The sequence below is a fragment of the Meleagris gallopavo genome, chromosome 4 (assembly GCF_000146605.3).
Source record: "Meleagris gallopavo isolate NT-WF06-2002-E0010 breed Aviagen turkey brand Nicholas breeding stock chromosome 4, Turkey_5.1, whole genome shotgun sequence".
Lineage (NCBI taxonomy): Eukaryota > Metazoa > Chordata > Aves > Galliformes > Phasianidae > Meleagris > Meleagris gallopavo.
Window position 1 is genome coordinate 33,555,740 of NC_015014.2, and position 11,676 is coordinate 33,567,415.

An 11,676-nucleotide genomic window follows, 5' to 3' on the forward strand; every position below is an offset into this window, starting at 1 on the left:
TTTGCAGATTCATCATCAGAGAAAGGAGCCCGTCACTGACAGCCTTTGACCTGAAGATGTGTACGCCCAAGACTGCAAGCTAGTCTTGCAATTTCATTATTTGGTTTTGTTCTGTTTGTTTTTTTTGGGGGGTTGTTGTTTTTTTTTTTGCGGAGGGTGGGGGGTGTTTTTTTTAGTCCCAACTCCTTATCTCTTCAGTGCATGTTATTTACGCCTTATGAAATCCCTGTGAGGACAATAGAAAAGCTGATTGTTCAGGCTAGAGATCCTCACGATCCAGTTAAAACTCCACTGGGAAGCGTTAATGCCCTTTGTTCTGAAGATGCTCTTTGTACTGGCTGTTTGTTAAGAAGCCTTGTGATAAAAGATGCAGCTATTGCTAGGGCTTTGGAAGACAATTGCATCTGGTTTGAATTCAAGAGCTTCCAGCTCTATAGCTTTGTGATTCTTTCTGTTTAAGGATTATAATTGTTTTTATTTGATTCCTGGGAATGATTTATTGATGTACCATCTTGAATTCTGAATTTCTTGGTTGTGTGTTAAAAAGGAAATGCACTTCACTGTTTTAACATGTTTCTGCAATTGGGATCAGGTACCATTGATGCTAGGCTAGGCACAAAGTGCCTATTCCCATTCTGAGTCCAGGCCAGCCCTCCTTTCAAAACAATAATTCTTTTTCTTTCCATACTATTTGTATCTGTATAATTTTTGTATAAGTATTTCATGAGCTTAACTTCACAGTGAAAGCAGATTTATATTTCCAAAGACTTCTTGCAAAGAATACCACTATAATGAATCTGAACATTGTCATGTGACCTCAAATCAGAGAATAAAGCCTGGATTTCTAAACAAAATTGTATTGAGAGTATGAGACTTTTTTAAAATTCCGGTGAATGGCTGTTCATCAAGTGCTGCCTCGTAACCCACTTGCCAGACTGCCTCTTCCCTTCAAGCTCTTGGTGAAGGAGGTACCCCAACCTGCTGGGACCCCACCTAAAGGAAGAAGTGGGAACTTAGTGCCAGGAGCCATATGAGATGTCCTGTGTGCTTTCCTGATAACACAGAAGTAGTTAACATGAGTTGAAATTCTTACTCAAGCAGATTTTTGATCTATACAAAGACAGAGAGAGATCAGCTAGAGAAGGTTTGTGTGTCATTTCTGCATTTAGAACAGATATCTTAATTCCCATGAAGATACAAAGGCATTAAAATAATAATCATATAGGATGAAACGTGTTGCGAGTTTGATTTTGGACATACTGGGGAAGAGTCCATGGGAAAGGACTTTTCTATTGTTAAATTTTACTGTAATGCTGCTCTTGCCTATGCTGATTAAAGAAAAGTTTTCCTAACTTACAATAAAGAACTGGGAAGCGCCTGAGCGAAGCATCAAGTGAACTGAGCTCTGGAGAGAAATTGCTTTTTCACGATCTATTGAAAATTAGAGTTTTAATTGCAAGATTAGCCCCAGAACAAACTCCCTGCCTGTTAGATAGAGAGGAGTTTTTATCACTGTGTGAATTTGCAGTTGGCTTGCAGACAGTATAGCAGCAGATCGCTTAACTAGCAAACAGCGTAAGAGCGCGACTCCCGATTAGCTATTTGGCTAATAAGGGTGAGATCATGGAAAATGCTAATGCAGTGCCTTCGGAAAATCCAATTATAATGTAGCCTGGCTCAATGCAGGCTCCCAGCAGGTGACCAGTGTTGTGGGCAGGGCACCCTGCACTCAAAGGCTCCGTGCCTTCCCCAAACAGACCAGCTTCTGTGTGGCTGCTGTGGGAGGCAACAAACCTCACTTCATTCACTTCGATGTTTTCCCCAACACGCTTCGAAGGTTTGTGCCTTCCATTGGTGGAGCTTAACTCATTATCTTGCAACTTGTGCAAGCATTATCTGGCCCAAGCAGATATGATTCAACGCGAGCCATTCACTGTAAGAAAATAGAGCTTGCAGGGCTACCTTTTTCTCAGTTTAGTCACAGGCTTTTAGTGTCTGCCTGGCTTGGGCACAAGGCGATAAACCTTGACTCATGCAGATCCCAATCATGCTAAGTGTGAGGTAGTCTTTGTGTTATATGGTAGAAAATCCACATGTTTTTGGATGTGCCTAAAATGCCCATAGAGTTCTTTCCTATTTTCTGGTACAGATGCATGTTTCCCAAATGCAGGCTCCGTCCTCTATTTGAGTTAGTGTTGTCAGGTTCAGGTACCCCCAAGGGATATGCTTTCTTCAGTGGCCTGGACAAGTTTGAGGAGGTGATTTATTCTAGTTGAAGATCAACCAAAACTACTTATAGCAAGCAATTGTTCCTTCCTCTAGTTTTGCCCAAACTGGGCATCAGCACCTTTTAAAAAAAATTCTGCCGTTCCCCAGTCTCTCTTTCATGTTTTATTTTCCAGACACCTGCCAGATTTTCCATATGGGCCTTTCAACTGAACTTTCTCCAATATTTTTGTGTACTGGTGGTGAGCGGATTTTGCAGTTAAGAGCTCATGTCTTATATTTGTGAAAGGCCTTTTCTTTTTACCTCCCTTTTTCTGTAGGAACTGCTGAGGGTTTGGGAATGCTGGAATTACTATGCAAATTGCCAAAGGAGCAATTCGCACAGACAGAGTAACTCTATTTAATAATGGACCAGAAACTTATTTGAATACCTGAATCTGTAATGAGCTCTGCCAAGGTTTGTAGGCCCTGTTTTCCTCTCTTTCACGCTGGCTTGGGAAAACAAGGCAAGCACAGAGTGAGCTCCTGTCAAAACCCTTTAGCCATTTAAAGAGATGTTTACTAGCCCTTGCACTTCCTCTTTTACTGCAGGACTCTGACTTGCAGCCTGCATGCTTCTTCTTGTTTGTCTAGCAGAGTGACTGCCGTGCCTTGTTCAATCTCCATCCATGCTGCCCACCACTCAGCTGCACTGTTAAAAGTGGTAAACTTTGATGGGTATGATGAGGAACTGACCCGTGGTGAAGCTGATTACTCGGCGAGTTAAAATGATGGGACTCCCAGATGTCTCCTTGCTGGTTGTGGCCAGCTCACCATCTTCCTTCTGCTGGGCATGCTCCAGCTGTCACAGAGTTGTGCAGATTCTGAGTGGCAAGCTGTGGAATCTAATGGACACACAATTTTACTAAATAACACTAAATAATTTATTAAAAAAATCTAAGAGAATAATGCATGTGCTTTTTGGCATAGGTTTCTATAGATTTTTTTTCAAAACTGAACTTTTTCCATACAGCTACAGTGTTACATACTCAACATGCTGTGAAGAAATTTTCATTTCTATGAATGAGAGCAAGTCTTCATATGTCGGGTTAAATTATCTGCTTCTAATATTATCTTTATGTTATTTACAGCATGATATGCTGGGTTCACTAAATGATGTTTTGATTATCATAACAGTAATTATCCAACATTAAAATAGGAGCACATGTTTGAATGCATAGAGTGATTAATGCAAATGAGACACTGGAAAGCCTGGGGTCTTTGGGGAATTTTTGTCCTTTGCTGTGTGTGTGTGTGCGTGTGTGTGGAGCCAGCAGATGTGACACCAGCATTTTGCTGGCATGAAACTTTAGGTTTGGATTTACTTCCCAGGTATTTAAAACACCATGTTTGTCTAAAATAATGTAGTTCTAAAAGTGCTTTTCTCTTCTGGAAGAATTAGGTGCAATCGGGGACAGTCGTGCTAATGATTATTCCATTCTGTTTCTATAGATATTTCCTTCTACATTCTTACACTATGGCACACTATGAGGATTTAATTGACGATAAGTAAGTTGTCAGTGCTTATAAACCACTAAATAGTATTCCTCCTTAGTCTCTCTTAGCCTTAAATTTCATTTCTTTCAAGAAGGAAAAATTGCCAGTAGAAGCTGGGAGCTGTTCTAATTGCCTTGGGAGCCCTGGATAAAAGAGAAAGTGGGTTCGGGATTTACTGTGGGTAAACTATACGGGGTTTCCCAGATAAACGTGTATCCTATCCTATAAAAGGGAGGCTAGGTATCCCAGCTCAGAATGATTTGAGAGAATACAAGCAAAATTTTTTATCACCTTACCATCCTTGAATCCATAGTTTTTGACCTTTTGCTGCATCAGTATTTAAATTCTTGTCCAAACAATGAATCTTTATCTCATTCTATTTCCCTTATAATGTTTCACTGTTTCTTCTAGCTTCTTACCTTTTCTTTTGTTTTTCAGAGCATGACTTTTCATCCTATGTGATAAGATGTTGTTTCTATTGTAGCCTTCATCTTTACCTGTCAGAAATATTTCTGTTATTGTTCAAATAACTCCTTAACTTCATTTCCCATTTTCTCTGTGTGATTGATTTCTAAATCCTTCTGTACATGTTATGGCCTTTCAAATTGCGGCGTACCATCCTTGTTTGTTTTTAATAATTGCTAAGAAGTTCAGTGCTTTGTTTTCTAGACCTCTTGGCAAGGAATGTTATCCCTGTAGGAGAGATTACTCTGTTATCCTCCGCAATGCAAAGTGTTCTATTGTTATACATAATCCTGTGAATTATAATAAGAACATTTTCAAAAGAAAATATTTTCTTCTGAGATAAAATGAATACAAACAGTAAAACTAGAAATGTATTAATTAATGCTAGGGATAGCAGACCCCTTTGCCTCTGTTTGCCCACACCCGATTGCAGCAGCTCCATGTCATACTTTCAGTCTCCTTCCCTGTGTTGTTGCTTTGTGCACTTTCATTTCTTTATGTTTTGGGGGAATTAGGATTATGAGATGCCCAAAAGTTCTTGTCATTGTCCTCTTTCTTTGCAGTCTGGAATAGAAATAGAAGCTAGTGTTGTATGACAAAAACTTTTGATCAGACTCATCTCAGCTCTCCATCAGCCCCAGAACACCCTGGAAATGCAGCTTTACCCTAATGAGATGAAATTCTGCTACATCCATTCCTGTAACACTCTGTGCTGAACTGAGAGAGCATTTCTACTCATGCTAGAATTCTCTCCCTTGTTTAAAAAAAAACAAAAAACAAAAAACAAAAACACCTCAAAATTTAAAAACAATTTCTGTATTTTGACTTTGTTATGAGAATGACAGGAGAATTTCTCTGTGTTTTGCAGATGCGAGTGTAAAGGTCTGTGAGACACCGCAGGGTGGAAAGTATTGTTCTGATTAGTGAAACACTTTCCCACCAGGAGCCAGGATACAGGGTAATTCTGCATTTCCACTTAGGGCAGCAGCAACCCCTCTCCACCATCCCTGCAGGTGGGAACCCCCAGGTGCTTCCTGCCTCAGGGCTGCTCGTGCAAAGGGCCCACACCAGCTGCAGGACGTGCAACAGGGTTTAGGACAAGGAGGGCAGGCAGATACAGTGTATGACAGAGTATGTTCATTGATACAATATCATTGCAAAAGCTGAGATCTGGTGAGGCTAAGGCTGTAGGCTACAGCATTGTTGATCTAATGGAAGGCATCAGAACAGGGAGCTTTCTGCTCTTCCCACAGCTAAAGGAGGATTTGGAGAAGGGAATTGTTGTGGACTGGAAAGCAGAATATATGCTACTGGTATTTATACTGCATAACCTGACTGAGAGATTACTTACAGCTCTGATGAAAACTAGAGCACCTTGGTTGGCATTTTCATCATCAGGTTGCTTTATCTCATTTAGTCACTTGGTTTAGTTGAGGAGACAGAGGAAAACACTTTAATTATCTTGGAGGAAATTTTCATTTTGTTCCTACCTGTTCTTGCATCCTGAGCCTCAGCTCTTAGCAGCATAAATACCAAATTAATCCGTTTAATGGAGGCACGCAGAACTGGCATGTACTTATGTCCACTGCAAGTTATTCACAAAATCACCTCTCTTTGACTAAGCATGCCGCTCACTTAGCAATGATACTGAAGGCAAGGCATAAAGCATCAGTCAGATTATTTCACTACGATTAAAACTGATAAAGAACTGTGCTTGAAATATGAGCTGGCCTGTCCCTTCTAATTGTGATCCAGTACGGAACCTGTTGTAACAAAATATCAGAAGAAACTCTCCTCATTGTGCTGAAGAGCTGATAATGAGAGTAGGAAACATGGTCAACAACCAAAGAACGGAATACTTCAAATAAAATTATTTTTGCATAAATGACAGGGCAAACACCAAATCAACTTGGGAAGAACAATTTCCCCATATTTTCAGTCTTCATGTGGAACTCAGCACTTCTTTGATACATTTGAAGAACAAGCTCCAAAAGCAGAATACCTCACCATAAAGGCAAGCCTGCTGCTATCGGGTGACCCCCGTGAATTGCAGCTCTGCATTACGAGGAACCTGTTGGGTGGCTGGGAGGAAAATTTCCAGAATAAAACAGTGATTAATCTGAATGTGCTGTTAATTTAATCGCATTCCCACGGGGAACCTCAGACAGTGCTACCATTCACAGGCTTGCCATAACTTCCTACTGTTCCACAGATGCCTGTGGCAGGCTCCACTTTTCATGCTCGTTGCTCTGAAGCCCTTTACTCCTGAGTCGCACAAACCATCTATTTGTATTTTATGAGCCAAATGAGGTATGTGGAGAGTAAAATTTCTGCTGGATGAGAACTGAGGAGATTAATGCTCAACAGGCAGGAAGCTTTTCCAAATAATTGAATTCTTATTAATGAAAGTTTTCTCCCTGATGAATGCAAATATTCAAGAGATAGCATGTTGTGAGACACTTTATATCTGGATGCACAGATAAGAGATGTGGGAAAGGCAAACTAAAACCTTTGAACAGCACCAGGGAGGGGTAGGATGCTGAAGAAGGAAGAAACATCCTCTACAGCTTCCACTTTGGTTCTGACTCATCCAGCTTGCTCAGTTTTGTTTGATTTCTGTATGTAAACTCTGCAACTGCTGATGAGGATAATTTAATTTTGTTTTAAAACAGCTAATTTTCTGAAGACCATAAGCCTTTCTTCATCTGAAAAGAAACTGATGCAAGCATTGCACCTTGATTTATGTATCCTAGGTAGTGTTCAGGCTCAAATGTGTTAGGACTGTTCAGCAGCTGTCTTTCATCCTGTCCCCTCTTTCTCAAGAAAGAGTACAGTCGCTCTCCCGTTGCAGTTGCAGTCATATAAATCTCCATTAACTTCTTTGGGCTGCTTTGAATTGCTGCTTTGAATTCCTTGAAACTCTGCAGACATTCCACCTCTGGAGTCCACAGACACCTGGTGGGGATCTGCAGACCCATGTCGGTTCTGGCTCTGTTAAACTGCGCGGGTGTTCCATGTTCTACAGGAAAAATGCATGCAGTCAACCCACGTGCTTCCAGGTGGCTGAGGGATGGCGTGTGAAGCTCCTGAATGTGTGAACACATCCACTTTGTGCTCTAAAAGGTTTGTGCTCTCTAAGAGCAGAGACTTACTGCTATGACTTTCAGCCAGGTTGTACAGCAAGGGTCAGGGTGCCATGTCCCCAGGGCAGAGTTTTAAAGTAACAGAAAATGAAGGCTTCTTTTTAACCAGGTCTGTCCAGTCTGGGAAACTTTACCTGTGCTGAGAAGGCTTTATATGAATCTAGGTGGCAGAAGACTATTCCCTGCCACCAGCTTTTTGAAAATCTGCCACTATGCCGGCTTCCTTGGTGGTTACTTTTTGTTTATACACTTGTAAGGGGAAAGTGCATTTCCATTTATTTTATTTACTCTTTTATAAGGGCACTTTGAGTTTACTAGGACAGTTTAATTGGGCTCCAAAGCAACCTGTCCTGCTTACACAAGTGTGCTGTTTTTCCATTGCTGTTTTTCCTGTTGGGATCAGGGCCTCCAAAGCTAAACATTGTCTCTTTTTTGCCTTCAGGCTGCAGAAAGGCTCATTGTGCCTTTTGGCATTGCTCATATTGTGCCAGGTGACGGCTGTTGGACATCTTTTTCTTCCTTCGACTCCTTTACTGAGCCAGAGTGAGGTGTTTCAGCAGGACGGAGAAGGTCAGTGCCCCTTTAGCAGAATCAGCTCGAAGAAATCTCAGTATGCAAGATCAGAGAATCGACACAAGCCCTCATCCAGGTGAGATCTGTCCCCATAAACCTGATTTTAACGGCTCAAGTCTGCTGCTTGTGTCAGAGCCTCTTTAATCTCCACCCTGACTCCTCAGCTAATAGAACTAGTGGAGCTTTCTGAGGGATGGTGGCAAGCCATAAAGAATAAAAGCAGGACATATGGACAGACAAATGTTGTCACGTACAGTGCACAACATTGGCATTTAGATAATGTTTTTTCTTGCAAGTACAGTCTGCATGATCTGAACTTTGGAAAGTTAGGCATGTGATGAACTTCTGTCTGAGTGGTTATACTGCAGACCATGCAGATACTTTGCTGATGCACAGACTGTTACCATAAGTGTGCTGTTTCATACTTCTCATTTGAGTAGGAGCAATTGTCTTTCAGAAGGTTGTTTGATAAAGCCATAACAGGTAGAAATGTGGTTGAGAGTGACCAACTTGGATTTCCTTTATGATCATACTCACATGTCTCTGAAAGAATGCTCCACCTTTATTCACTACTTTGGAAAATACCTCTAAGATTATCCAGTCTAATTGTCCACCCAAGCTCACCATGCCCTCTAACCACATCCATCAGTGCCACATCTCCATGTTTTTTGAACAACTTCAGGGATGGTGACTCCACCACCTTCTGGGGTTGCCCATTCCAGTGCATTATCACTTTTATTGGAGAAGAATTTTTTCCCGGTATCTGGCCTGAACGTCCCCTGGCACAACATAAGGCCAGTACCTCTTGTTCTACTTTGTCTTAATAAGAATATCAAAATATGGTCAGTGGTGTACAGTCATCTAACTTGGTGCTGCGGTAAGGTCAGCTATGCTCTGCCCTCTCTGCCTATATGCTCTATCTAATGCACCACATAAAGTTTGGTGTAATGGTTTCCTCTTCAAGGAAATGAATTTGCCACAGGGATCACTGTTCCAATGTTTGGATTCTGATCATCCCCAGAAAGCTGAGAAAAAGTGACAGAAGCTACCTGTGGAGCCTAGAAGAATGTAGATTTCAGTGAGAAACTGGGGTCTTGTGAAATTTTTGCCTGCATGTTTCTTGTATTTAGTTTAGGTGTTCTTCAAGCAGTAATCTTAGTAAAATTCCTCAGAGTCCTCTGGCACAGTGGGTAGCGGTGTTTACAGACAATAAACGTTGATTCTGTGTGGAGGGATGGGAAGTGAAACCACGGTTGGAGAATATTTGTTGGCTTGTATAATAGCCTTAAAGCTGGTGTTGAGAAAAAATAATTATCTTTAAGCAATCAACTCCATTTGGAACAGTAATACCCCAAATCTATTTCCAGCCACTTAATCCAGAGATGCTCTTTCCACTATGAATCTCTGGCTTAGCTGGCTCCCTGTGTTCCTCCAGCTGGTGTTATAAAAATGAGAGGCAAGATTAAATAAATGTATCCAGTCAATTCCTCCTTGGCTCTTATGGCTTTAGAAGTAAGCTCATCTGCACAGATTTCTTATTGTCTTGAGGCAAACTCTCCCATGGACTTTTGTTAGGACCACACACAAACATTCAGTTCTCTCATTTTTCTCGTAATTGCCCATCTTCTAATGAGCAGTCCTTGCTCTTATCAAGGGTTGCAAATAACTTCTTTTGAATAGCTCTGAGGTACTTAGTGACAAGGAAATCGTAAACAGTAGCATCTCCGTTGTGCCTTTTGCTCTTTACAACATATGAATAGTGTGAAAAAACAGACCAGCTAGCTGGGCTTGTTGGGTGTCTGCAGAGTTGTGCAAGCTATTCACGCAACCGTGTGAGTCCTGCTACCTCCTGAGTTGTGGAAGCTCCTCTTTGTGCCAGAGGGAGCACGGAGTGTGCTCTGGAAGGCAGACAAGTTAGTTATGTGCGTTCCCACATGCGGCATTCCTTAATAACAGACAAATTTCTGCTGTTACAGAAGATGTTGGTTTTTAAGCTTTGCATAATTGTATTTAATATCATTTCAATCTCAAATGTTTTTAAATTGTGTATTCCTAGCCAATGCAATTTATTACAGTTTGCTTTTAATCTTCCACATTGGTCTTTATCATCAGTTCACTTGAGATGGGAAGCAATTAATAGATCTTTGAAACAGATGTTCTACTTAGACTGAGTGAAATATCTTTACATGATCCAGTATTTAATAACAAAGGATTCAAAACGATGATAACACCCTTAGAACAAGGAACTGTGTGGCTCGGAGCTGTGCTGTCTCCCATCGATGCACCCACAAATCCACTACAGTTTCCATCCAGATGTCCCCAGCATGCTTGCACGAGGAGGACCGCAGAAAGCCCAGACCCAGAGGCGAGCCCTGCCAGCCCTTGTTCTTCGAACCTGAGGACCCCAAACTGTCTCTGGGATGCAGAAACGGCCATTTACCCTCGGAGCTCCCGGGTTGAACCGTGCTGGCGTTCCGGGCAGGTCCACGAGATGGAGCTCGTGTGTGAAGGATGGGGCTCTGAGGGCCGCGGCCAGGGCCGGGAGAGGACATCGGCCTCGCTTTTAGCGGATTTTTCGTTTGTATTGAGCAAGCCTGGCTTCCCGAGCGCTTGCTGCTAACTGGCAAAGCTCAGCAGGAAAGGTGGGGGAAATGGGAATGTGTTCTTGCGGCTAGAAGTGATTGAAGCTTCCCTTGGTATGTTCATTTTCCTGTCGCTCGCTTGTCTGGCAGAGCTGTTCCAGCTCTCGCTCTCTCCAATCTTTCTATCCCCTAGCATGCTTCCCATGTGCAATTATAACTCTTCCACCCCTTAGCTATTAAACCCAAATAAAATCACGGCACTGGAAAACTTACTTAACAGTTTAGAGGAAAATATGTGCAATGCGGGTGTGAGGAGGAAAAGCATTCAACCTGACACATAGTTACCCAGCGTAAAGCTGATCGAACTTCCCAGTGTGGCAAATAAAGCAGCATTAGCTGTGTCTTATATTCTGTGCAACTCACCTCACAGATTTTGTGTCTCAAATGCTTTAAAAAATACATTTATAGAAGTGCATTAGTTACTCGTGTAACCAAACAAGTACACAAATTCATCACAGGGCAACATAAACACTCCACCCTGCAGGACGTTGTGCTTCTCTTCAACATGGGTGGTATGAGCAGCAAAGAGGTTTGGGTTCTGCTCCTCGTGGTGTAATGCAGCCATGTTCTGCCTTCTTTGGGGAAGGAGAATGAATGAACATCACTAATTCCACTTTCTAATGAGTTAAGTAATTATGGCACACCTTTGTAAAGAAGCATGGCCATCCTGACTGTGCTGAGAATCTTACTGGGCAATGTAAACTTGAGTTTGGTTTGCTATCAGATTCATTTTAATTTTCATCAACCAACCAACAAGTGTGGTCACACTGAATGGCCACTGGCTTCAAACAATGCAAAGATGGCCTACTACCCCATAGTGTGTGTTTGTGAGAAGGGAAAAACCTACAGTCAGGTGGGCTTTTATTCTAAGCCATGTAGGATGAGATTCTTTTCCATCGTGCTTCTAGGAGAAGCGTTCTGTAGCTTACTGTACTACTCTGCCATTATCAGATCTCTTTTCCATAGAAGTGGATGTGAGATCACAAAGCATTGGTGCCAGCTGCAGGGTGCAACTGGGTATGCTTAGATAAGAGCTAATGTAGCTGGATGTATGCTTCTAATGCTGTATGACAGATGTTCTAGCTTAATTT

The 11,676-nt window shown here is 41.8% G+C and overlaps 1 protein-coding gene across 7 annotated transcripts in view; it reads left to right on the forward strand.

Moving 5' to 3' along the window:
* TNIP3 (TNFAIP3 interacting protein 3) overlaps window positions 1–856 on the forward strand; it is a 63,191-nt gene extending 62,335 nt beyond the window's left edge. For 6 of the 7 annotated variants that reach the window (XM_010709938.3, XM_031553090.1, XM_019614740.2 and 3 more), the window contains one exon: window positions 8–126. Coding sequence is in view for 1 of the 7 variants with exons in the window: in XM_031553089.1 (XP_031408949.1) it covers window positions 8–39 (32 nt within the window). In the remaining 6 variants the exon portion in view is untranslated. Of the gene's footprint in view, window positions 1–7 lie in introns of all 7 variants that reach the window. The other variant, XM_031553089.1, reaches the window with a different exon arrangement.
* The last annotated feature ends 10,820 nt before the right edge of the window (window positions 857–11,676 follow it).